The 26,995-nt window shown below is 43.3% G+C and overlaps 1 protein-coding gene across 1 annotated transcript in view; it reads left to right on the top strand.

Annotated features, from left to right (window-relative positions):
• si:ch73-335l21.1 (insulin receptor substrate 1-B) overlaps positions 1-26,634 on the top strand; it is a 32,943-nt gene extending 6,309 nt beyond the window's left edge. Inside the window, exons 2-3 of the mRNA XM_038284910.1 lie at positions 21,093-21,394; positions 23,452-26,634. Of these exons, the coding sequence (XP_038140838.1) occupies positions 21,093-21,394; positions 23,452-26,619 (3,470 nt within the window). The 3' untranslated portion in view covers positions 26,620-26,634. The remainder of the gene's footprint in view (positions 1-21,092; positions 21,395-23,451) is intronic.
• The last annotated feature ends 361 nt before the right edge of the window (positions 26,635-26,995 follow it).

Here is a 26,995-nt window from a genome sequence, read left to right as displayed (position 1 = left end):
TTTGCTCAGCTATTAGGAGGTGGCGGTGTGTGTGTAGAGGTTTAACCTCATGGCGAGCTGCTGTTTGACCTCCAGTGGAAAGGAGTGTAATAAAAATCCAAATCTGGGCACCAAAGTGGCTGTCAATGAGAACACTATCATCACACACACCCACATGCTCACAAACGTGCCTAAATAAACAGCCTGAGGACAGATAGTATTAGTTTTTGATTCACCTCGAGAAATTTCACAACAACCTGTTTGATAATCACTTATTTGGGTTATGAGTCAGGAAAACATTAGGGCTTGTCAAGCGTGGCGTTTATTAATCTCTAGTTGCAAGCTTATTGGAGAAGGCTTTCCTTGTCAGATCAGAGCTTCTGTATGTTTTTATGCCTTTTCACATTCTTTTTTCCCCTATCAGTGCAAAATCTGTCATGTCTAAAGGTTTACTGCGCCTTCAATGGGCTGCTTAGACTGGGATTTGTTATCGTTGCACATGACTGAAGGATCCCTGAGGTCAGAACTTAAATCTGCGCCTGGATATGGCTGGGCAATCAGTTGGATTCGCAATAAAATCACAATTTAACAAAATGCAGGTTTAACATCGCAGAGGCTCTTCATTTTGGTAACAAATTTGTCACTCCAGCCCTTTAGTTGGCAGTCATATGCTTAAAGTTGTCGCCACACAGAAAGGAAGAGAGGGTTTCTGCTAGCGTGCATGCAAGTGGACATATTTTTTCAATACAAAGGTTTGTTTGAAGGATTGTTAACCGGAGAAACCAGATTCTGAAAACATGCTATTTGCTGAAGGAACCAACTAATTGGAGCAGTTATTGAACCAAAACTATAGGATATATGATCATTTTGCATTTAAGATGAAAAAAATGTTTTTGTCTGAAATTTAGGGCTGAAAGTATTTATTTGATTAATGTGATTCATTTATTAATCAGAAACTAGAGTATAGAGACTCTAAAACATACCTTAAGCTGACAAAGTAACCCACTTAGAGCAACTAAACCGAAATATGTACAAATTTTGCATTTAAGATAAAAAAATAACGTTTTCATCTGTTCATATGCTCTATCCAGAACTCCTCAAGTGGAAAAGTTTTAGCTTCACTTTGCTTTAAATCTGGTAAAAATTTGTCTTTTGTTTACTGATTATGATTATAGAAAGAAACTGTCAACAGATTAATCCATTGGCAACATTCCTTTTTGTGACTCTGGGTACATTTCTTTAATTGTGAGAAAGAACTCATAGTACACAATAATTGGTTTTGCAAAAAACAAAAAAAACGGTGCCAGGTTTATTTGTGGAGTACCATGCTTTAAAGTTTAAAGCGGGATGAGAATTTGTGGGTTCTTTTGAAGGGGCGAACCAAGCTTAGATCTGGTAATGACACCACATCCTAATCTAGCCTGTTCTGATCTGCTAATTGTGTTGATTCAAGCTGATATAAGAGATTTAAGCCAATAACAGAATCCTGGTTTCAGTATTTCCAACTTTTTGTATTTTTGTATGGGATACATGTTGGAAGATGGAGCTGCTCAAAGATCTCTGGCCTGAGGTATAAATCCCTCTGAGAATGCAGAAAATCCAACTTCTGGTTCCTTTCTGCACTTTATTTTTCTCAAAATGCGTTCTGAAGAATCTCTGGTCAGTGTAGGTTAACCAGGTTAAGGTTTGAGAGGGGTTCGGTATAGAAACTTTAGGGGATGAAAAGGCGAGCGGCCATGCAGGAGAGTACTGATAAATAATGGCTCACAATTTGGTAAGACATTGCTAACCTTTGCTTTCTGCCATGCCCCTTATTATAGCACTATAAATGCTTCATAATGGTTTATAAAAGGCTTACAGCTTAATTAACAATGGATATCTCTTTTAAATATTAGCTATTTATAAGGGGAGCCTTATGATAAAGAGGAACTGGTTGAAAAGAGCTGAAGATCTTTTCTATTGGTCAAGAACTAGAGGAAATATGTATTTTCAAAGCAAAATTATGAGATGGAAATCAGAATATATTTAATTTTAGACTATTTACACATTTACTAGTGAATGATAACTTGGTGCTATGTTGCTAAAGGCCCCCCTGGGAGACCAAACACCTGCTAAAGTACCCTCTTGGGAGCCAAAACATGTGCTTAATCTCCCTCTTGGGAGCCAAAGCATATGCTCAAGTGCCCTCAGGAGCCAAAACACGTGCTAAAGTTCCCTCTGGGGAGCCCTAACATGTGCTAAGGTGCCCTCTTGGGAGCTTAAATGCTAAAGTTCCCCCCAGGGAGCCAAAACATGTGCTAAGGTGCCCTCTTGGGAGCTTAAATGCTAATGCATACTTAGTTTACCCCTTTGGCGCCAAAATAAATGCTAAAGTTCCCCCTCGGGAGCCAAAACATGTGCTAAAGTTACCTCTCAGGAGCCAAAACATGTGCTAAAGTTTCCTCTCGGGGGCCAAAACATGTGCTAAGGTGTCCCCTTGGGAGCCAAAATGTATGCTTAAGTTCCCACTCTAGAGCCAAATTATATACTAAATTGACATGTTTTGTTAGCCAAAATTAATGCTAAAGTTCCCTCTCGGGAATCAAAATGTATGCTAAAGTTCCCTATCAGGTGCCAAAATATATGCTTAAGTTCCCACTCTAGAGCCTAATCACATACTTAGTTGACCCCTTGGGAGCCAAAATGAATGCGAAAGTTCCATCTCAGGAGCTAAAACATGTGCTAAAGTACCACCTTGGAAACCGAAACGTGTGCTAAACCACGTCCAAGTGTCCTCTCTGGAGCAAAAGTGCATGCTAAAGCCCCCCCTGGGTTCCAAAATATGTTCTAAAGTGTCCTTTTTGACGTGCTAGATTGCCCCCTCAGGAGCCAAAGCATGTGGTAAAGGGCTCCCTTGGGAGCCAAAACGCATGCAAAAATTCTCCATCAAGAGCCAAAAAGGTTTTAAAGTGAGCTCTACATTGGTGAGGATGAGTTATATGTCCTTTTTTCTTTCTGTTCCTTTCTTTCAGTTATTCTGTGCACTTCACTGGTGATGACATTTGTTGTAAGCTTTTTTTTTATCCATATAAATAAACCAAACTAATACTTTTTTATCTTTGGAATTTGTTGCTGTTTATTTTCCTGCCTTTAATGAAGGATTAGATAAATTTTGTAAATGTTGGAATAAGTCTGTCTGGAGTTCCTCAGGAAGATTTCCTAGGAGTTGCTTTTTTGTGTGTTTTGTTTGGCTTAGCTGGAACTATTGTTGGGTTATTGGTAATCTTGGTTTATTTTAGTCTATTTTTAAATCCTGGAGTGTTTTTTTTTTCTTGGCTGCTCTGGCTCATTAGTTTTAGATCTGGCTGAGCAGGCTGATGAAGTCCATGCTAAGCACCTCTCATCTCCCTAGTTAGGCTGCTATTGTCTTGAGTGTCTTGAGGGATGGTGAAGCCTAATGAAGTCAGAGATCGCTGCTGTTTGTTGCAGAAACCTGAATCTTTATCCAGGTCTGCCAGCTGGATAGGATTTCGAGAGCACTACCTCCTCTGTGAGTTTGCTCACATTAACACCCTGTGAGTTTATAACAGGCTGGGCAGCCAGACTTCACTGCGCCCCAGCTCTTTAAAGTCTTTGTAATGCAAGTGAAAAAAACACGGTCGACACGTGTCCCCAGCGGTCCCTGCTTTGTTTCTCTTGCTGACTGTCAATTAAGTGCTCCGGTTTGATGGGCAGCAAAGGAAAGCCCGGGGCAGGCTAATCCATTCAGTCAATGAGTGCCAATATGTTGAGCTATGGGAGCTTTTGGATGGATTGTAACCCTTTTACAGCAGGGCTGCTTCGATCGCTGTCAGTTGAAACGAGCCCAATAACTGGGGGGGCGGTTGGAGAAAAACTTCTCTACTGTACCTGTAAGATAGAGGCCAGTTGTCAAACAAATGCAGCTTAATCTTTCAACATGAAAACAGTTCTGCAAAGTTTAAAATGAAAAATGAAAGCTTAAAATGAGTCACTAGTGAAAATGATGCTTTAAAGCAGGGGTCTCAAACAGGTTCCAGAAAGGGGGTGTGGCTGCAGGTTTTCTTTCCAACCAAACAATCAGACTCCATTCATCTCATCGAGTCATCTTGTTCAAATTGAACTCAGTTGATGAGACAACTGGATTAAGGTGTGCTATTGCTTGGTTGGAAAGAAAACCTGCAGCCACACGGTACTTTCTGGTACCGGTTTGAGACCCCTGCTTTAAAGGGTCTCAGACCGTGTCACTTGTAAGCACCTTTCAAAGCAACAATGAAACTCGTGATAATGGACACTGGACAAGAGTGCATCCAGGTCTGTTAAAAACAATGAAACCAGCTGGTTTGTTAAAAGGAAAATCGAAATATGGCAGCTGCAATTATTTTTTGTAAAATCCCACAGCAATAGTTGTACATCTGCAGTTCTCTTACAGTATCGGTAAAACTTGAAGCTGTCATCTTGCAAACACGACCTGAAAGTTTATTTTATTAGATTTTTACGTGATTAGACTAGGGGTGTAAATAATAATCGTTTTGTATCGATGCATCGGCACATCCGCAAGAGTATCGATTCATGTTTTTTTTTCCTCCGGTCTATTTTTATCCATTTGCTCCTGGACTCCCGTGCTGCGGTGGTGCTAAACCTATTTTGCCCTCCTACCTCGCTTCCTTTAGCCACTACCCTCTTCTCGCTGGCACACACGAAAATAATCGAATAATTGGGTCAGAAAAACGACACTGAATCGAATCGCCATGATGGGTGTGATTTACACCCCTAGATTAGACCAACTAAGACTCGAACATAATAATTTCATTTGCAGCAGTCTTTCCTCTTGGTTGTGTCGCTATCTCCTATTTAACATCAGGAAACTAAAATCTGTGGTTATTTATCTTGGTGGGGGAATAAAAAAAAAAAACCTCCAGATCAGTTAAATTGAATAGAAAGCATCAGCAAGCCTCCTGCTGCTTCTTAATTGTTTTGTTCCAGTACTTTCCTCCTTCCATCTGTCATCAAGTATTATTTTTTGGATATCTAAAGTGGGGCAAAGTATAACTTTTATAAACTCACCAAACCAGCCTTTACCTTTGATTTGGGGCTGTGGGAATGGCAAACCTCACCTCGTTTACGTCACTTTTTTGCAGTACAAAACTAACACAAACCACATGTAAGATCCCAGAAAGGCAGCTGCTGATGTTGAGGAAGAGCTGTGTGCTGAAGTTTTGGCTCAGATCAGGAGGGGGATTACCGAGGCTGGAGATGGATAAAAACCATGGAAGTGGATGAGTTTTAAAGAGAACCGTTAAATGATCCGGCACACATGGCAGCCAGAGATTAAACTCATTTCACTGCCTGGAAAGCTCACTCTCCTCTCACGGTTTGCACCAGTCTCTGGCTCTGCAGAGTGTCTTATTGGGGGAACAGTAGCTTAGATGGGGGATAAAGAGCGACGTTTGAGGCCTACGATATTTCAGTGCTTTTTTTTTTCTGTGGTCTTATAGCACAGCACTGCGTGTTCGAGCAGTGAGGTCAGAAACATGAAACGGAGCCCAGTGAATGCCAAAGTAGTTTTCCTTCATTTACAGGCAGCATTAACCAACGGAAAAGAAATGTTCCTATAAACACAAGAAATCAGAATTTGTTCTTTTGCGGATATGCAAAACTTTAAGATAATGGTGCAAAGGCGGTTAGGAAAAAAAAGGACTTTTAAATCCTGGATCCTGTCAAGTGGCTTCAGGAGACCAACTTTCTGAGAAGTTGCGTGATAACCTCAACAGTAATTGTGGTGTAACTCTGAGACATGTTGACAGTGACTCAGCAGGCCCCTGGCAGCCTCAGGGGTAAATACAGCACCCTTAATACCCCTTTAACAGTCCCATTCATCTCTCTAATGACTTAAAGCCGACCAGAAGAGGACACACTCTGCCAGAGCTAAACCATCTACTGAGATTCAAAGGAAGAGGTCCAAATCTGCATCAACAGTTGATCATTTTTCCCTTACGTCTGCCTTCAATCTTCAGAGGAATCGTTGGACTATTAACATTTGGATTCTTGATTAACCTTTTTTTTTTCTCATGACAATACAAACTTTGAAGTATAAACATTTATTTAGTGAAACGTTGTAGATGGATGTTTGGAGGGATAACCCCATGGAAGTTATTAGGGTTTCTGCAGGTCATTAAAAGTCATTAAATCAATCTTTTTTTTTTTATTAAGGCCTTGAATGGCATTAAAATTCATTAAATGTGATTATCAGTAGCATTAAAATAGACTTTTTTCCAAAAAATATGTTTTATGAAAAGAGTTTCGACAGATATGTTATATCAGATATAAAAGAGAGAAAAAAGAAGGCTAGAGAATGGGGGGAAAAATGCTAATTTCAACAAAAGTGGCTGGAAAATGATGAATCCAGGACATGGCTGCAGCCTGTCAACAGTAAAGATGAAGTAGGATTTTTCCACAGTGGGTGTCAATGCTTTACGATCTCACATGCAGTTGGACAGACATAGATCAGCTGCAAGGGGCAGACAGCAGCTAACGTTGTCAAGTTACGTTTCTGTGATCAATGTAGTACAGCCCAGCACCAGCTGCAGCGAACACTACCGCCACTAACGTCTAAAATCAGACTGTCTTCGAACAATATTTGGATGCAATGCAACACTGCATGCGGAGGTGCTCTGGTGTCTAAACACAGTCGTGCAACACCACTCACACGCTTCTAAGGAAGGTGTGTCCGAATTGTTCCATATTCAGAAATAGCCAAATCTTCCACCTGTGGAATATAAATCTTGCACAATTATGGCTAAAATGCCCAGAAAGAGATACAGGAACAAATGTAGGGAGCTGAAAAATGTTTGAGTCAGAACTTGAATCGAAAGCGAAATGAGACACTTGCGATAATCCTCTTTTCTAAATAAATTTATCATTTGTACCATATGTACTATGTTCGGTAGCATTTGACATTTCATTTCTTTTTTGTAGCATGTGTTTTTGTATCCACTGTTTTCAAATATTTCCATTTTAGTTCCATTTCATTTGTAGTGCTATGTCCTAAATTCTTCTCAAGGCACTTTAAAATACATCTATATATTTTTTATATATATATAGTATTTCTCTTGTCATGGGTATTTGTCGATGGCATAGAAATTATTTCAGAGCATTACAAAGCATTAAATTGGAGTTACTAATTTCTATATAAACTAGGACTGCAACTAAGGCTACGTTCACACTGCAGGCAATGATGCTCAATTCCGATTTTTTTGTGAAATCCGAATTTATTTATTTTTTGCGTCGCGGTTCATATTTCCAAATATATGCGACTTGTATGTGATCTCCTGTGTGAACTGCAGTCATACAACACAAGTGTCCCGTATGCGCAGTACAGGGCGCAATGATGTCACAGGCCAGCGTGCTCTGTGTTTATGGAAGTAAACATGGATGGTAGCGCCGGAGCGCATCTAGCGATCTTTTCCAACCATAAAAACTCAATCATTTCAATATGGTTAAACAGAAATACTGCTCTCCGCATCATCATCTGCCATGGTTGTTTTTCTTGTCGCTTCTTCATAGCAAGACGCAGAATAGTGACATTTGTCGGGTATTAATGGCGTTCAGGTCGGATGAATGCGACCTGGCCGTTCAGACTCGGGTCACATTTGGAATGATCAGATTCGTATCAGATTCAGGACCACATAGACAAGTGGCCTGGTTTGCATTGGAAAAAATCGGATCTGTGTTGTTCAGACTGACATGAAAAAGATCAGATCCAGGTCGCATATGGGCAAATAAATCAGATTTGGGTCACTTCAGGCTGCAGTGTGAACGTAGCCTAAGATTATTTTTTTTTTACCGTACATATATATATTGTTAACCTTTTTTTTTTCTTTTTCTCTATGGACCTTTTTGTGTCTGGAATAAAGATTGATTGATTGATTATTTTGCAAATTGATTAATCTGTTGATAATTTTTTCGGTCAATAATTGAACAGCAAAAGGTTCCTTAAAAGAAGATTTTTTTTTACAAAATGAAACCAGGGGAACCAAAACGATTCCACTTGAGGAGTTCTGGGTAGAGCATACGGACAGACGGAAATGTATTTTTATCTTAAATGCAAAATATTTATATATATTTTTTTACATATTTGATATTTTTACTGCTCTAAGTTTAAGGATTAACCAATTATCTCAATAATCAATTAATCCGATTAATTGTTTTAGCCCAGGTATAAACCCTGGTTATGTTTAGTAATATTATTTTGATCACCTTTAAAATTAGTTTCACTCCTCTGACCCCCCCTCAATACCTCCCTAGAGTTGGAGAAACCAGTGGAGATCATCGCCTCTCAATCTCAGGATCTGAAAGGACTCAGCTCAAGTATGACATAGAAATGGCCATGAATAGACACCAGTGTTGCTGCCCCAGACAGATGAGGCATGCAGGCTGCACATATGTCCAAAAATTCATGCTGTAATAGCGGCTGACAGCTGGTGTGTAAATAGACCCACTCTGGGTTGTTTGTACCTTACTGAAAATAAGGGAAATTAGATTTCAAATTTGTTTTGAACACGTCCTCAAGGTTACATGAAGGTTGCCTAAATTTTTTTTTTGCAACCAGCAAAACCATTAACCTGTGGATGTGTTTAGTTTTCTACACGCTTCCGGCATCTTCCTTCAACCTGATCTCCGGGCTGAGGGCTGTTCTGGTTTCTGAGGGCTCATTATGTTTTATAGGGGTGGTGTCGTGCTGAACGGAAGTCGACCTGCTGATAACCTGAATGCAAAATTCAAATGGACTGGTATCTCTACTGACTTCTGCTGGTTCAGGAGCAAATAGAACTGTGTAAAAATACATTTTAAAAAAGCCCCAGAGGAAAGCTACGGGGGGGCAATCTATAATTCATGTGGCTCTGTGTTGGAGCAATACCAGCGTTATGTAAGCATGAGCAAAGGGCTGTGATGTTTGGCAGAGGTGCATCAGTTTCTGCAAGAGTCTAGAAAGACCTCTTTAAATTTCTTCACTGCTTTTAAAATTTGCAAGAGACAGAACTCTGGATGGACTCCACCGACTGCAAAAGATACGTTTTTTCAACGGTAAAGCAAAATTACCTCACAATCTCAGAAAGCACATGGCTAAACAAAACCTTTTCAGATGTTTAATGTTTTCTAGAGCAGCAGCTGCTGCAGCCTCTTGTTCTTCAAACATCTCTTTGAAATCTCATAGGATCCCTTATTTCTTTAGTCCTCACTAAACGGTAATCTGATTGCCTCTTCGTTCCGAAACGGAGCAAGATGCAGCACATGAAACAGCAATGCTTGGCCTTGAGTGAGTCATCCGATGCAGGAGGTTGGAGTGTCTACACGCACACACACATACAGTAGCTACCAACCCGCAGCCTCTCTTGCTTTCAACAAAACATCTATTCTCAGCCTTCTCTAAGTTCTGTGTTCACCCTTCTTTTTTGGGGTGAGCAATGGAAAGAGGATGCAGTTAGACATCTCAGATCTGTCACTATTATTATTTTTTGTTTTTTTTTGAGATTGGGATTTTTGGAAAATGTTTGTCACAACAGAAGCCCGCAAACCACTGTGTAAGCAGGGCTTCTAGTCTGCATATGGTTGTCATTGCAGGAGGAAAGCAGAGGCACACGCACCCAGACACAGAAGCATGATTTTGCAATCCCCGCTGTCTGATTAGTTTAAATTATTACTCCAGAGTTTAAGTACATCCTCCTCCAGTTCTATTTTCTAGCAGTTTCCAAACCAGTTTAATCTAATCTCATGTCTACAAAAGTACAAAAAGCAGTGACAAAAAAAATTAAAATGGGCCAAAAGGCAAAAAACAGAAACAAAATGTAAAAAAAAAACCTTCGATAGTAGGATTAATCAGGTACTTTTTGCTGCAGAAGTTTGCTGCTGTAGAGCATAGTGGCGTTTTTATATTATGCCAAAGTTTAGAAAGTATCAGCTGTGATCCTAGAGAAGCAATCTAAAGTCCAATAAGCTACAGTAAGTAAGTGGTAAATGTCATATTTGTTAATATGGACAGGAGTGGGAGTTTATATGAAATTAATCTAGGGGCCAGAATGTGCAGTACTTGGAGAAATACCAACTCTTCCTTTGAGAAAACTTTCTTTCAACAAGTATAAAGAACAACCCTTTCTCTTTAGTTTAACCAGCATGGAAATGCAATTTATGGTGAAATCGCCTCAAAGAGGACTGCTACTGTTTTATTAATCAAAAAGAGAATTTGAGAACTTTTAAGAGCTTAAAGAAAGATGCCCATCCATGTCAGACTCTACTTACCGGTAGTTCTTAGACTCTATATCCCATTTATACTACCCTTTTGAAACCGTGCTGAGATCGGTCTGAGCACGGTAAGCGACATAACTGTTGAGTGTAAATGGAACGCACAACTGAACCAGACAACGCCAGACACAACCGAACCGCGCTAAACTGATACTAGTTCATCAGTAGGTCACATAATGGTTCAGTTGAGGCTCAGTTCTCAGATAACAAAGAGCGCATGAGCAGACCGCATCTTCTCCTTACAGTCAGCCTCCGTAATCATGAAATTATAGACATTCATAGAAATACTAGCTTCCCTACCTTTCCACACAATTTCCTATAATGATTCTGCTTAGCAGTGTGATGAACCTCAATGTCTGTTGTTGTTTCCTGTATCTTTAAGCCCTGATTAGACTTTCGTTTGTGGTATCCACTAAAGCTGGGGATAAACTGTGCGATTTCCATCACCGAGCGATTTTCCAAGCGATTTTTTTCGATCGGGCCGACTTTCAGCCTGATTGTACTTCGTGAGTCATGTAGTGTACAGGGGGTTACGAGGGGCGATCAGCCTCCCACGACCACCTCCCGATCAGGAATCGTGAGCTCAGGACCCGACTGTCGTGGGCAAATCACTCAGTGGGGATGCGCAAACAAGGATTCTTCTTTTTCTTCTTCCTCTCAGATGTAAACACAGCAACATGGCGAGGGTGAAATGAGTGAAATTAGGGCTGGCGATAATTCAATAACGATATATATCGATCGATTGACGTGTGGCGCAATAGAAAAAAAGAGAGTTTTTCTTCCGTCTCATTGTAGCCTATCATGTAGGTTTATGCTAGTCACTACTTCCTCCCAACCAATCACAATCGCAGACCCAGGCACGCCGTCACCAAGCGCCGCCCTCTCAAACCACAACATAGAGCACATGAAGATGCAGCAAGGAGAGGCGGAGGAAATTGTTCCAAAGTTTGGCAGTATTTCGGTCATGGCAAGTCGGACAAAAAACAAACCACAGTCATCTGTAAAATGTGTCGGGAACCAGTGAAAACGAACTCTGATAACACAACCAACTTTTTTTTTTTTATCATCTCAGCCGCTCACACCCGCAGGAGTACAAGCTGTGTAGGCCCCGACGCGGCTATGCATCGCCTCTGAGGAATCTTCGGGAATTTGGGGAAAATATATATATATTTACGTGTCTTTTACCTCTTGTTTATATGCGTCACGTCTTCGGATGAAGTTAGCTATCTTTGCTAGTTTTCATGTGAGATCTGATTAGCTTCAGCTTCCCTCTTGAATGCATATAGTTTACTCACAGTCTCCGTTGCGTGGGAATGACACGACAGGAATGCTGGATGAAGTTTACCATTTAATGGCTGGTTGGATGATTACAACAGGCTGCAATGACGCCTAGCTCCAACGAGGAATTGTCTTCTCGTCGGGGCCAAGTGGCGTCTTCTATGCAGCTTATCAAACAACTGAACTCAGGATACAGACAGCCAATATTAATAACCAAGGATCCAACTGCCCTCTAGCGGCCACACGTAACATTACACTTACTTCTGTTAAGTCCTATGACTGAACTAATACATTCGCTACACAGCCCCCCTCCAAGAATACTGAGTCCCTTCAGTACATATTTCAGGGTAAGTATAGACTAAATGCATTTCAACTAAGAATTACTTTAACGTCCAAAAAGTTAAACCTGAACACATTTTGAAACACTTAAATCAATTGATTACTTAAATCAAAAGGAAGACAATAATTATAAGTTAGAGTCCCAAAAGTGAACTAGGTATGCTCAAAGTCAAAAAATGAACTACTGACTTTATCGATGAGAGTCCATTCATGCTTTGTACCAGACAGGGGGGCGGACTTCGCGACCTCTGGACGTGGTAGGAGGCTGCAGGGGCATTGCAGGGCTGTCATCCTGGTCCCGTGGCACCGTCTCCTCTAGAGGTGGGCAAGCCGTCTTACGAGCCTGACGGCGCCGTCGTGCAGTTCTTTGACGCCCGCGTCCTCCAGGTTCTTGTTGCGTTGACTCCTCGTCCGCGCAGCTTGAAGAATCCTCTGGCTGACCGCCGGGTGCTCCATGCGATTCGATGCTGGGAGGGGGCTGGTCTCTCTGGAGAATCTCGTGCCGTCTCCGTCGCGTCCATCCAGGTATCACATCAGATGTGTAGGGCTTCAAACGGTCATGATGCAGGATCTTTCTGTCTCGCTTCCCTATCACTTCGTACAGCACTGGGCCCAGGCAGGAGGCAATGATGCTAGGGCCTTTCCACGGCGGTTGCAGCTTTGGACTGAATCCCTTTCTCTTGGTACTGTCCTTTACAAAGACTAGATCTCGAACAGCATATGGTTTTCCTTTGGCCCTAATAACATAGGTTCGTTTTTGGCGTTCCTGGGCGGCTTTTAGGTGTTCTCTAGCAGTTTCTTGTGCCTCCTTCAAGCCCTGCTCCAGCTCACTCAGGAACTCCGGAACCGCACACCTGTCCCGTCTGAACTCTGCTGCACCTGACCAGATGTCATGTGGTTGGTGGACCTCCCTGCCCAGCATGAGTCTGTTTGGGCTGCATCCTGTGCTGGCATTCTTGGTGCTACGATATGCTGCCGTAAGCAAGGGAAGATGCTCGTCCCAGTTCTTTTGGTTCTGGTCCACATAGCAGCGCACCATCTGCAGGAGGGTTCTATTGAATCTTTCAACTTGGCCATTTGATGCCGGGTGGTATGGCGTAGTTCTAGTTTTGGTGATTTGAAGCAGCTGACACACTGTCTTAAACAGAGTGCTTTCAAAATTGCGACCCTGGTCGCTATGGAGTTCCAGGGGGCAACCAAAACGTGATATGAAGTCATACACAAGTCTTCTAGCTGTGGTTTCTGCTCCTTGATCGGGTACCCCATAAGCTTCCACCCATCGCGTGAACTGGTCTATGATGACCAGAATGTACTTATTGCCTGCTGTAGATACTGGAAAGGGACCCAGTATGTCCAACTGTAGGCGGTCAAGGGGGGCTCCGGTCTGGTACGACTGCAGTGCTGCTTTTGTTGTTGGCCCAGCAGTCTTGCGTGTGGTACAGTTCTGGCATTTCTGTACAAAGAGCTGCACATCACCTCCCATCGCATACCAGTGGTAGCTCTGCTTCAGGCGTTGTAGAGTTTTATCAATCCCCAGGTGGCCCCCATGAGGTGGATCATGGCAGGCCCTGATTAATTCCATCTGCATTGAGGTTGGTACTAACAGCAAGTGACGTGGTTGTCCTCCATCCGCCCTCTCCCAACGATAGACCAGAACTCCATGGTGCAGCTCGATCTGGGGCCAGCACAGCCAGTACTTCCTAGCAGCAGGACTTTCAAGGGACACCTCATCTCGTGTGGGCAGTTCTCCTTTTTCAATCCACTGATGCAGCTTGGATAAAACAGGGTCTTTGCGCTGCTCAAGTGCCCATTCTTCTTGGGTAACCGGCTGAAGCCAGTTTGTAGCAGGCGTGCCTGTCCCTTCTGTCACTGGATCTTTTGGTTGTTCTTTTGTTCGATTTCCCTCATCTTCATTTGTGGTTAGACGCCTGACTGCAAGGGGAACCACATCATCCACATCCTCAGTGAACTTGGCCCATTGTTGGTCGAGTCGTTGGCAGTGTGCACAGCCATGGCATGGCAGAGAAGCCACATCTTGCCCTGCCTCATAGCAGTCACAGCTTTCACTTCCGTCACCATCTTTGCGTGACATGCCATCAGCATTTAGATCTCTCCTTCCTTCTCTATGCTCAATCTCAAAGTCGTACTGGCTCATTTCTTCCAACCATCTTGCTAATTGGCCTTGGGGATTCTTGAACCTGAAGAGCCATACCAGACTGTTGTGGTCTGTGCGTAAGAGGAATCTTCTCCCCAGAAGGTAATGCCGGAACTGCCGGGTGAATTTAATCACAGCCAGTAACTCTCTTCGGGGTTACACAGTATCTCTGCTGTATCGAGGTCAGGTGATTGCTTGCATACGAAATGACTCTCTCTTCACCCCACTGATTTTGAGACAGTACAGCTCCAATGCTGTGATTAGATGCATCTGTGTCCAGTATGAATTTCCCTTCACTGGTAGGGTAAGCCAGTATTGGAGAGGAGGTGAGCTTTTCCTTCAAGTGCAGGAAGGCTTCTCTTTGTTCCTCCCCCCATTCAAATTGGACTTCCTTCTTCAAGAGGTACGTTAATGGGCTCGCTAGTTCAGCAAAGGATGGAACAAACTTTCTGTAATAGTTACACAGCCCTAGGAAGGCTTGGAGTTCTTGCCTGCCTGTGGGGTAGGGCCAGTCCTGTACATCCTTCACAAGTGCTGAATTCGGTCGTATGCCTTCACCACTAACGACGTGTCCCAAGAACAGGACTTCTTCCTTTAGGAGTTGGCATTTTGACGGTTTAAGTTTCAGCCCAAAGCTCTGCAGTCTTCCAAAGACTTCGGTCAGGCGATCCAGGCTCTCCTCGACGTCTTTCCCTAGAATTATTATGTCATCCAGGTAAATCAGTAGTGTGTCCCACTGAAGACCACGAAGGGCAAACTCCATTGCCCTCTGAAATGTCCCAGGGGCGTTACACAAACCGAAGGGCATCCGGGTATACTCGTATAGTCCATACTTCGTGATGAACGCTGTCTTTCCACGGTCTCTTTCGTCTACAGCAATCTGCCAGTATCCACTTTGTAGGTCAAGAGTGGAAAAGACTGTCGCCCCACCCAGCACATCTAAGCACTCTTCAATCTTTGGCAGAGGAAATGCATCCTTTGTTGTCAAGCTGTTCAGATGCCGATAGTCGACACACCAGCGTACACCTCCGTCTTTTTTGCGCACTAGAACCACAGGCGATGCCCATCCAGATGACGAGGGGGTTATTACTCCTGCATCCAGCATAAACTGAAGGTGGGTTTCCTCTTCATTTTGAAAGCCCAAGGGTGTTCGCCTTGCTGGTTGACGGACTGGTCTGGCTGTACCAGTGTCTATCTGGTGTGAGACGGCAGAGAAGTAGCCAAGGTCTGTGTCAGATACAGCAAACAGGGACTGGTAGTTAAGCAGTAGAACAATCAGTTTCTCTTGCTGCTCCTCGCTAAGCGTCTCTCCAGATGCCGTGTATAGAGTTTGCACATGTTCAGGTAGGTCAGTGGCTTTAGCAGTGACGACCCTGCCGATCTTTGGTGCACTTTTGGGGTCATTGTCTGAGTTGCATTCAATGTCCAGTTCAGACTGTAAAGTGGAGTCATCTGAGAAGGCCTCAATCAGGATTCCGAGGCATGCCCCTTTACGCAAAGCAGCCTTATCTGAGGAAAGGTTGCACAAGCGCACAGGCACACGAGCATCCATGTTTGTGACTGCACTTCCTGAGGACACATTCTCTGTAATGCTAGTTGGCTCCAACACAGCAGGGACGCCTGGCCTTGGGTACTCCACCTCTCCCCATACCACACATTCACACTGGTGGCAGTGTTGTATCTCTTTCCAGCAGTACACGGGCAACTGAGTAGTCTGGCCCCTCCCCGCCCACAATCTTAGCGGGAATGGGCTCCCCTGCGATAAAAACCCGGCCAGTAGCTTCGATTGTGACATTTGCAGCTCTGAGGAAGTCAAGACCGAGCAGAAGACAATCATGGATTGGGGCCACATAGACATCCCAGTCAAAACTGTGGGTTCCTATTTGGAAAACCACTTGCACTCCACTCATGGCTGTCATCTCACTGTTGGACTCGGCATTGTGAAGAACTGCCTTTTTTAGATGTGGTGGGTCACGCCCATACAGTTGCTTGTAAAGCCCTTCAGAGAGGACAGTTGCCTCAGCCCCTGTGTCCACTACAGCTTGGACTGGAGTGTTGTTCACCTTCAGTGTAATGTGAAGACTAGGCCCTCGGTTGGTGGCACGACTGATTGTCAATGTTGGCGAGAATGGCGAGAAACATGCGCCATCTCGTCATTGTCATCAGCCCAAGACACGCGTCTTGTTCTACCCTTCAGGTCCACTTCCCGCCCCACTGTAGCCTTGTAGTTGTGTTCATGTGCTTCCACTAGCTTTTGGGCGTCTGCCAGCGTGCATGGATCTTTATTCATCACTTCATAGGCTAGCTTTTGATCTTTCAACCCCTTTAGAAAAGCATCTGCAGCCAATTGATCTTGCAGGGACATATCTACACCAGGGTAGGCAAAGGTTACTAAACGTCTCACCTCCTCTGCAAACTCCGCAGATGACTCTTTTGACTGGCGTAATTCTCCAAGTTTTCTGCGAACCGTTGTTGGGGGATCTTGATGACCAAAGCGTTGAGTTAGGTGTTCTTTAAGCAGAGTGTAGTCTTCTCTGATGTGTTCTGGAAGGGAACATACATAGCGCATGGCAGCGCCGCGAAGACATTCATGCAGCTTGTCGACCCTTTCAGCACCAGTCCATGAATATTTGCGAGCTAGTCTTTCGAATGGCAACAAGAATGGCTCCCAGTCCTCTTTTCCATCATACGTCGCCATTTTTGGTCTAGGCCCATCATATGGGGCAGTTGGAGGAACGTCAGATTGTATGTGACTGGAACCATGAGTCCGAGAGGTGGCAGCTATGAAACGCTGTCGTCCTCTCTCCCTTTCCATGCCTCTGGCCCTGTCCACAGCGCCTGAATCAGACAGCAGCCAAGGGGGGCCTGTGCTCTGGGACCGCTGTTGAATTACATCCAGTTCAGCAGCAAATTGGTTTGTTACACCGTCAGCAGCACGTGGAGCAGACATAAGTGTGGCTTGGGATACTACAGCTGAGTGTGAAATTGAATGTTCCTGCAGGCTGGGGCGAGCAAAGCCATCTTGGGTGGCATGAGATGTGCGACTTCGGGTCACTTGATCTGAATTCACAGTTGACACTCCCACTGCAGGCGCTGTAAGCTGTGGAGATGGGCCCCTGTTGGAATGGAGATGTGTGGTCAACCCAGCCAAGGTTTGTTGCATGTGTTGCATCTGTTGCATTTGCGTTTGTTGCATTTGTTGCATTTGTTGCATTTGCGTGCATTGCATGTGGGCTTGCTGCTCTAACAAGATTTTTACCCATGACGGTGGGTCTGACGATGTTATTGTGGCCGCAGTCGCACTATCTCCACTTGCTTGGTCTTCAGACATCATGACAGGATTTCCTTCTTTCAGGGTTTTTTTTTTTTTTTTTTTTTTTTTTTTTTTTAATATATATATATATCTTTTTTTTTTTTTTTTTTAGTTATTTTTTTTTTCTTATCTTTTATTATTATTATTTATTTTTATTTATTTATTTTTTTATTTTTTTTTATTTTATTTTTTATTTATTTATTTTTTTTTTTTAAGATGAACGAAGTGTTTTGAATGCAATCCTGTACTTTGGCACTTCAAGCAAGTCAGTATAGTGGATGTTATTAGCAGGGCTAATGTCCAAGGCAATGTGCAATAAACAGTTCAGAAATCATTCGCACGTCGCTGTTATGCTACTTTTCGGTTGTCCTTAACATCTACGTCGGGCACTTTTTCCCTTTGCAGCACCGCCGCATCCTCCTCTCGCACGGGGGAATGGAAACAGAGCACCGTCGAGTGACTGGATATCTCTGATGATTCGGCAAAGAATAATACTCTGATACAGTCCAAAAGTTCGGCAGAATGAAAGTATTAAGTGCAAACTCCCAAAGCACACTAATATTTCGGTCCACTTTGCTTGAATGATGACGGTAACTTGCACTTCTGACACCAGTGTCGTGTCTTTTACCTCTTGTTTATATGCGTCACGTCTTCGGATGAAGTTAGCTATCTTTGCTAGTTTTCATGTGAGATCTGATTAGCTTCAGCTTCCCTCTTGAATGCATATAGTTTACTCACAGTCTCCGTTGCGTGGGAATGACACGACAGGAATGCTGGATGAAGTTTACCATTTAATGGCTGGTTGGATGATTACAACAGGCTGCAATGACGCCTAGCTCCAACGAGGAATTGTCTTCTCGTCGGGGCCAAGTGGCGTCTTCTATGCAGCTTATCAAACAACTGAACTCAGGATACAGACAGCCAATATTAATAACCAAGGATCCAACTGCCCTCTAGCGGCCACACGTAACATTACACTTACTTCTGTTAAGTCCTATGACTGAACTAATACATTCGCTACAATATTCAGTTCTGGGCAGTTTCCAACGTAGTTCTAACAATTGAGAGAAAAATGCTGAGTGGCCAGCAACTTCAAAGTAATAACTCAGGTTAAAGCAGGAAACTAAGCTGAACCAGGTTCAGCTTAGAAGAATGGCGGCGGCGGCCGGGGGGGGGGGTTGTTTCTGGGGGGGTTAATTTATTTATTTGTTATGTTTATTTTGGTCACTTTTCGGGTCTTTTTAGTTTATTCTTTGTCAGTATTTAATAACCCAGGTCTTTTAAGTTATTTTTCTTTAAAACAATTCTGTTATGGTTAAAAAAGTTGGTTAAATAAAGATTTAATTGGAAGTCTGTGTTTGTGTTCTTTATTAAAATTAAATCATTTAGCAATATCATAAAAAGTCCAGGCAGAGCTGCACATAAAATATGGTTTCAAATGTTTTCAATAATTATCGATATCGATCAATATGCATTTTTTTTTATCGATAAGCTTTTTTTCTATATCGCCCAGCCCTAACTGAAATGGAGTTCTGTCTGTAAATTGACAGACCATAGTAGCCACGTTTGCTCAGCCATGTCTTTGTCCAAAAACGTTGTCGCCATTTCCTTTTTAGGGCTTCCAACACAAAATTGCACAAATTGCCAAGCCAGCACGTTTCACTCTAGTGAGCTTCAGATTTCCCGTCTTTGTTTGGCTTCTGGATAGACGAGTCAGAGCAACGGCATCTCACTGCGGAGCTGAGTCAGACATGGTTTTTAGACGTACAGTGAGAGCAGTTAGATCTCACCAGAGCGTCATGCTGCACATACATCGAGAGCTGTGAACTCACACTGTATGATGAAACTCTGCGGTTTCGTCGTACAGTGTGAGTTGTAGCTGCGTGCAACGATTGAAAAAATCGCACAGTGTATGCCCGGCTTTACCAAAAGTAAGTAAATTCAAGTAAATTCACCAAAGGCTGCCTTCTTTGCCTGACTCTCTGTAAACTTCCTGAATTTTACAGGCACCGCCACGTTGGTTTCTTGTTTACCTCAAGAGAGCAGTAGTAGCATAGGTTGTCACTAGGGGGCGAGGAACTGTCCTAGCGGGGTGTATAAATGGTCGTAATTAACAAAGTTTGACGCGGTTAACTGAACCAAGCTCAGCAAAAATCGGTTTTCAGAGTGTAATGTAAATGGGCCTCATGTCACAAGGGTTGGAAGGAAACCAAGGTTGGGGTTACCAGGATCAAAGTCTTTTCTCAAACACGACTAGTATTTGTAAAGTTTCCATCTGGTTCTGAAACAATGCCATTTGGACAGGTGAGACCAAAGAAGAGATGCTTCTAGAAAACCAAATAATAAGAATCAAGGTACAATGGTCTAGTCAAAGTCTAGACCTAGACTAGAGTTAACTATTATGGTAGGACCATAGAAGATGAAGAAGAAGAAGAACATCCACAAACAGCAATGATCTGAAGGAGGACAGATGCTCGGCTAAGCAGACCTGAACCTCCTCTAGACAGATATAACCAAAGAAAACTACTGATAGTTGGGTGTTAATAAGCACAAAAAGGTATACTTTCTTTACACTACGACTGTTTAAAATTAAAATCACAACCCATTAAGCTGTAAGGAAAACACTTTTCCCATCAGCGCTTTCATGCCAGTTATGGTAGGCTAGTAAGACAAGTATTCAACACCAATAAACATTGAACAACCTCTTTTCTCGAAGAACGCAGGTTTCTCTGGAGGTTTTTCTCATGCGGTTGTGACATTGATTTATCCTGCGCTGCAGAAAGAACATCATGCTCAGACATATTCAGTCCAGGAACATAACATCATATCAAGAAATGTGGCACCCTGAAGGATAGCAGTCTTCTTTAGAGATTTTTTTTTTTTTAGGGAGCCCAATTTGCCCAAAATTGAGGCTTTTTTAAATTATTTTTTTAACTTAAATTCTTGTTTGCTTTTGTAGGTTGATGTAAAACAGCTTAAACATAAACCTAATCAAAACGAGTCCCATGGCATGAGGGAGAGAAGGCACTTCCTGAGGATAAAAAGCACACGCTAAACCTCTGAAATCTGACCTGTACAGTGACTGTAGGCAGAAAATATGCGTGTAAATAATAAAACAAAATGTTAAGAAAAAATCCCCAGCTTTTGTTAAATAAACAGTCTGAGCAAAGCCAGCTAAGGACAGAGTGGGGATTCTCTATACTTCTACATGTGTTAGCCCAGTCATTCGCATAGCTGGAAACTGGGCTTTAAAGAGAAGCTTTTATTTGAGGCGTATCATCATTTTGTATTGTTTGCTTTACTTTTAAAGATTTTATAAGAGGCATTTTCCATCATAGTTTGCTGAAGTTCCTGTTTTACTCTCCATAATTGGCACTTTTCTCTCACAGTCAGCGTTTTTCTGTAGCACTTCGGTTGTCGACTGTTTGATTTTTCCATACTGGCTGTGGGTGTCAGGGTGCTGAGATGCCTGACTTGGGACCTCAGATATGAGGCCTGCAGGTACAAGCTGGTACATGCTGGTTTTGTTTTGAGATCACATTTAAAATAAACTCAGCATTAAAACAGCATTATTTATCAGAGCTTATAGCCTTCTGCCAACAGATAGTGGTTGTATTTGGTAAGTTATAAAATGAATTAAAGAACATATTCTTTGATTTTTGGTCTTCGCTGTGTTTCATTTTTTTTTTACTCCTATAACCCTTTAATGTCTGTGCTTTGTCTTTAAAGGTAAAAATCCCAGTGACAGCTCGACTGCAGGGGACTATGGAGCGCCTAATCCAGGGCCGGCGTTCAAAGAAGTCTGGCAGGTAAAGGTGTGGCCTAAAGGCTTAGGTCAAGCCAAGAACCTGGTGGGCATCTATCGGCTTTGCCTAACTGACAAGACGGTCAACTTCGTGAAGCTGAACTCCGACGCAGCCGCTGTGGTGCTCCAGCTGATGAATGTCAGGCGCTGCGGACATTCAGAAAACTTTTTCTTTGTCGAGGTGGGCCGCTCGGCTGTGACGGGTCCCGGCGAGTTTTGGATGCAGGTAGGCATGCAATTTGGAGTTGTGTGCGTTAGCTTCCAACATTAACCAGTTGCAAATCTCCAAACAACTAGTGAAAGGAGAGTCAAACTTTTTTGTCTAATCTATTGGCTTTTTTATTTAAACTTTTTATGACTCAGGAGAAATTTAAAAAACTTTCCTTTAAAAGAACAATTATATTATCGTCTTTATTTAAGACTGTGAGTTTAATGCATTAATACATATATTCATACTATTCATAAGAATATTTTGGAGCACAACAAAATTTGACCTCCCATGGCTTTTAAACAATGCAGGAAAGAGAAGTAAAGCTGTATTGTACACTGCTTTTGAGATTAAGAATCACAGATTCAGAGAATTTCCATTACCCCGAAAGGGTCAACCTGTGTTGTTAAAAGCTTTCAATTAAGACAGTTGTTCTGTTTTTACTTTCCTTGTGGTTCAGATTGAATGGTGAGGTGTTGATAGGATTTAAAAATCATGTTTCCACCAAAGCCACACCTTTCCAGTTTTCTTTAAACCCAGGTAGAAATTGCTTCACATAATCTTAATCCAGATTTATTGACTCAATCATAATCTTAAATTTATTGGACTTAAACAACAAAGTTAATAAATATGGATAAAAGATGAAAAATGTTGCCACATTTAAACAATTCCATTCATTTATTCTTTTTTGCATATTAACGCTAATTGCACAAGTATGAATTATATGTGCAAAGAGCCATCTCAAGAGTAAAAGTCCCAATTCAGCTGATGGTGCAACTATAATCATAAAATCACCGACTGGACATTTTATATTAACTAATGGTTGATACTGTCGCATTTCCAAGTAATATTTAAATTACTGTCTAAATGTGCATATAACTTTATTTATTTATTTTTTTCAAGTAATATTTAAATCGGGGTGGTTTAACAAAGTTTGCACATTCAAACAGAGGAACCTGTTTATTATGGCAAATGTGAGTCTTAATGTAAGACTTGCATTTGACTAAATATGCTTTTAAGGTAATCTATAGCAGAGTGACAAACTTTCTGACCTTGTAGTAAACTTAGCAATAAAAAAAAAATGTGTAGCTTTATCTTTCTTGCCTTAACCTCATTTACTACTGGGTGTTGTCTCCAGTCGGGAACAATACACGAAGCCCTTTCTGAAACCTTACAGTGTCACGACTCCCTCGTTATAATACCCAACTTAAAGAACTACTTTCGACCACTTCTGTCCTTTGGAGCTTTAAACAGACGGGTAATTACACAGTGAAGCAGACATTGAAGCAAAAAAGAGCTGACCAATAAGTAATGTAAGCAGCATACACACAATTAAACACATGGAAGTATCTCCTGACTGCGGTGGCTTGGAATCTCTCCTCGCACTCAAAAATAATGTTTATAAAAAAATCAGCTTACTCTAAAAAACAATTAAAACAAAATGTGAATTTCATTAATTGCATCAGCTACTCTAATCATTATCTTATTCTGCTTACACTAACTATTTAAAAGGGGAGTTGTGGCCTAGTGGTTAGGGTATTGCGCTTGGGTTCCAGAGGTTCTGAGCTCAAGCCCCACTCCCACGGACTGCCACTCTGGGTCCCTGAGCAAGTTCATTTCATTGCTTTGTACTTGTGACAGTGCAATGACAATAAAGTTTAAATCTTCATTGCTCTAAAAAAAGTTGATTTAATGTTGAGACGCTTTCTCAGGATGAGGGGTTGCTGCAAAGTCAGAAATTCAATGCATTAAAATAGGCTTTCTTAAATATATTGGATTAACTTTTTTACAAAACTAGATTTTATCTTTGGCTTTGTGAAACTGATTAAAATTTAACTGGATTGTAAAGATCTCAGGCTCACTACATGATTGTGCTTTATTGGGATAATTTGAATCAAATATAAAATTCAGCCAAATAAGGTTTGTGTTTGCTTGCTTTGTAATATAGCTGGAGAGAATATTTTTTATGATTTGGTTCTTAATATATAAATAAAATAAAAGAATTTAATTGTATTAAAATTATAAGATATCTGCATCTGTAAGGATTTGACTTGAGTGTATATGTTATGTCCTAGGTGGATGATTCTGTGGTGGCCCAGAACATGCATGAAACCTTGCTGGAGGCCATGAAAGCCCTGAGCGAGGAGTTCCGCCAGCGCAGTAAGTCGCAGTCGAATTCTGGTCCTGGAGGAGGTGCCACAGCTTCCAACCCCATCAGTGTTCCTTCGCGTCGGCACCACCCCAACCCTCCTCCCAGCCAGGTGGGCTTCCTCCGCCGTCCCCGAACTGAGCCCTCCTTAAGTGCCACTGTTGGAGTGGGAGTAGGCAGTTCAAGTGCCTCCCCCACACCTCGACACAGCTTCCCAAGGTCACGCACCGCCAGTGATGGGGGAAAAAGTGAGGACGGGATAACAAGTTCCACTCCACTCCATGGTGTAAACTCAAGTCCTTCTAACAACGGCTCCTGCTCTACGACCCCAATCCTCAGGTCAAAGTCTGCCCGCTCAGTCCCAACAACAGCTGCTAAAACTCCTTTTGGGTTGATGCGCTCCATCTCGACCCCGGCCCCATCACCAGCCCCTAGTCTCTCATCCAGCTCTGGGCACGGATCTGAGTTTGGAGGCATCCCATTTGCCGGTGCTGCTGCAGGGTCTGGCGCTTATACTCGTGTACCCTCACATCATACCTCAGTCTCATGCTCACCAAGTGATTATGGCTCGTCTGATGAGTATGGTTCCAGTCCTGGGGACCACACAGCTCTTCCCTCTCAGAGCCTACCAGGAAGCTCTGTCAGCAGCACTGGCAGCCAATCCCTTGGCGAGGACGGAGCAAACTACATCATGATGGGCCAATGTAGTGGGAGCAGCGTTGGTGTAAGCAACAATAGTCAAAGCAACATTACATCCAGCTCTCAGCCTGTGCCAGGAACACCAACTAATGGCTCACTTCCCCAGACTAGGCGGGTGCTACGACGTTCATCTAGCCGTGAATGTGAGGCTGAAAGAAGGCTTCTGAGCAAGCGTGCCTCCCTGCCTCCTATGGCCCTGGAAAGACTGGCTCCACATCAGCGCAGAGCTGAAGAACCTGCAGATGAAGATTCAGCTGATTATGCTATTATGTCAAGGAGCACCAGTCGGGAGTCCTTCACATCAACCTGTTCCTCTACTCAAAGGGAATCAACCATGGGTTCTTCTGTAGGGGGAGGAGGGTACTTGGATGTAGCCGGAGAGCTAAAAAGTGACATTGGTCCAGGAGCAGTTGCTGGGGTTGATAATGGGTATATGTCCATGTTACCAGGTGTCACTCAGCCTCCTGTTTCCTCATGTCAAACAATGACCGTCTCTGTTCCAGAATCAGATTCCAAGCCTGCTGATGACTATATGGCCATGACCCCCAACAACAGCGTGTCACCCCCACAGCAGATTCGTCCCCTGCCAGTGGCTGATGGCTATATGATAATGTCACCCAACAGCAGCTGCTCCCCTGACCAGCGTGGAAATCTCTCTGAAGGCACATGGGTTGGCAGTGCTGACAGCAGGGCTGGTAGCGACTACATGAATATGTCTCCAATCAGTGTGCCTTCTGTAAACGGCAGTCCCCCACCCAATGAACACACTTGCCATTTGGAGACCAGTTTGCAACAGCAGCCCCCAAAAATGGTCTATTCTTACTACTCCCTTCCCAGGTCGTACAAGCATAACCCCACTTCTGGGCTTTTTGATGATGGGCCTGGACGAGGTCGACGTCCCAATGGCAGCTGTAGCAGGGGAGTGGGGGGCGGTAGAAACTTAGGTGGGCATCAAGAGCAGCCAACTGGCAGTCCAGGTGTTGGGCAGCATCAATCACTCTCTTCGTCCTCATACTCCTCCAGCTCAGCTAGCAGTGAGAGTCTTGGTGAGAGCGATGATAGGACTAATCAGGCGACCGGTAAAGTGACATGTGGGTCTCAGTCCAAAGAGGGGAGCAAGATTTCTCAGAGACGGGGTTCTGGTGGGATGACAAAACAAGGTAATCACTTTAGAAGTAGACCAGTAAGTCTGTTTGTAGACGTTTCTAAGGCTAACACTCTTCCAAGAGTCCGTGAGAATCCTCTACCCCCTGAACCTAAGAGCCCTGGGGAGTATGTAAGCATTGAATATAAGGGAGTTGCCAGTGGGCGAGGCAGAGCACTTAGACATGGATCATTGATGAATCATGGCTCAACTAACCAGCATCCTCAAAACAGACTAGCTTCATCTTCAGAAAACACTGTCTTACTGTCTCGTAGTCCCTCAGCCCCAGTCTCTCCACCCACTCCCTCGGAGTATGTAAATATGGATCTCGGGCCTTCACCATCCCCTTCGCCCCATTCCAATACCCAGTTAATTTTCCCTCCTTTCCACACCCCTCCCACACCTCCAGCCCTTGCCCATGCCCCTAAAACCTGCAAGGACACTGCTGCTAGTTTATGTGAAGCGGCTGTTGTAGTGCCTGAACAGCCTCCTAGGAAAAGCAGGGAAAGTGCTCCCTCAGTGAGTGAGTCAGAGTTTCCTACATCTTGTGGGGACTACACAGAGATGGCCTTCAGCTTGAAAAACAACACTGCCCCTCGATCATCACCTAGTATGTCCCCCCAGGTCCCCTCTCCCACAAGAGCCGATTCTTCAGTTTCAATGCTCTCTCGGGGTCTAGACTTTACCTTAGGCAAAACAGGACTGAACCCAGATCAGGGTGCTAAGGTAATCCGTGCTGACCCCCAAGGACGTAGGCGGCACTGCTCAGAAACCTTTGTGGCAACACCCTCCCTATCCACGTCTGCCTCTACTTCTTCTTCAACTGCCTCCCTCTTCCCAGAGCATACCCAGGCTGTTGCACGCCGCCTTGGTTTTGAGAGCATGCTGTGGGGGAACGGTGCCGTCACAGATGCTCCTACTCAACTTCCACTTCCTGCACAGCAGTCACTTCCTACAAGCAATCAGACATCATCCACAGAGCAAGGTCTTAACTACATAGACTTGGACTTGGTTAACAAAGAGAGTCCAAATGCTGGCCTGGAAGCTGCCACAGGAGGGCAGCCCCAATCTCGACACTTCTCTGTTCTTGGTTCAGGCTCCACGATTGGGGTAATGGGGGCAGCAGCTGGTGGGAGCAGTAGTTCAAGCCTCAATACGTATGCCAGCATTGACTTCTACAAATCAGAGGAGCTACGTACACATCCAAACGGGAACAAAGAGGGAACAGGTAAGAGTTTTAACACTTATTGATATAGTTGTCTCATAATTTCCCTTTCACTCCTAACCATTTGCACCGTGTTTTGCTGTCCTGCCAAGCAAAAATTGGTTGAAAAGACCTTTAAAAGACTCAACATGTTTTCGTTATTGGAATAAAGTGGGACAAAGTAAGACCGGTAGCCCAATTTTCAACAACTATTTCAGGACTAAATCAGGACCGACCAGATTTAGCCCAAAAACCAACGTCTAATGACGTCTGGTTTGGGTGGATTAGAATGAGAGTGTTAAGAATATTGCTTCCCTCACACGTTTTAAGCATCACAACCCATCGTGAGACGTCTTAAAGCCCATTGTGGCATGTCCACCATCAACTTTGCATGTGAACTAAATGCTCTTGATGGTCAAAATG

This window comes from Cyprinodon tularosa, unplaced genomic scaffold (assembly GCF_016077235.1).
Source record: "Cyprinodon tularosa strain WSP-4 unplaced genomic scaffold, ASM1607723v1 ctg204, whole genome shotgun sequence".
Taxonomy (NCBI): Eukaryota; Metazoa; Chordata; class Actinopteri; order Cyprinodontiformes; family Cyprinodontidae; genus Cyprinodon; species Cyprinodon tularosa.
The sequence above is the reverse complement of the archived record's forward strand: the minus strand, read 5'-3'. Positions and strand labels throughout refer to the sequence as shown.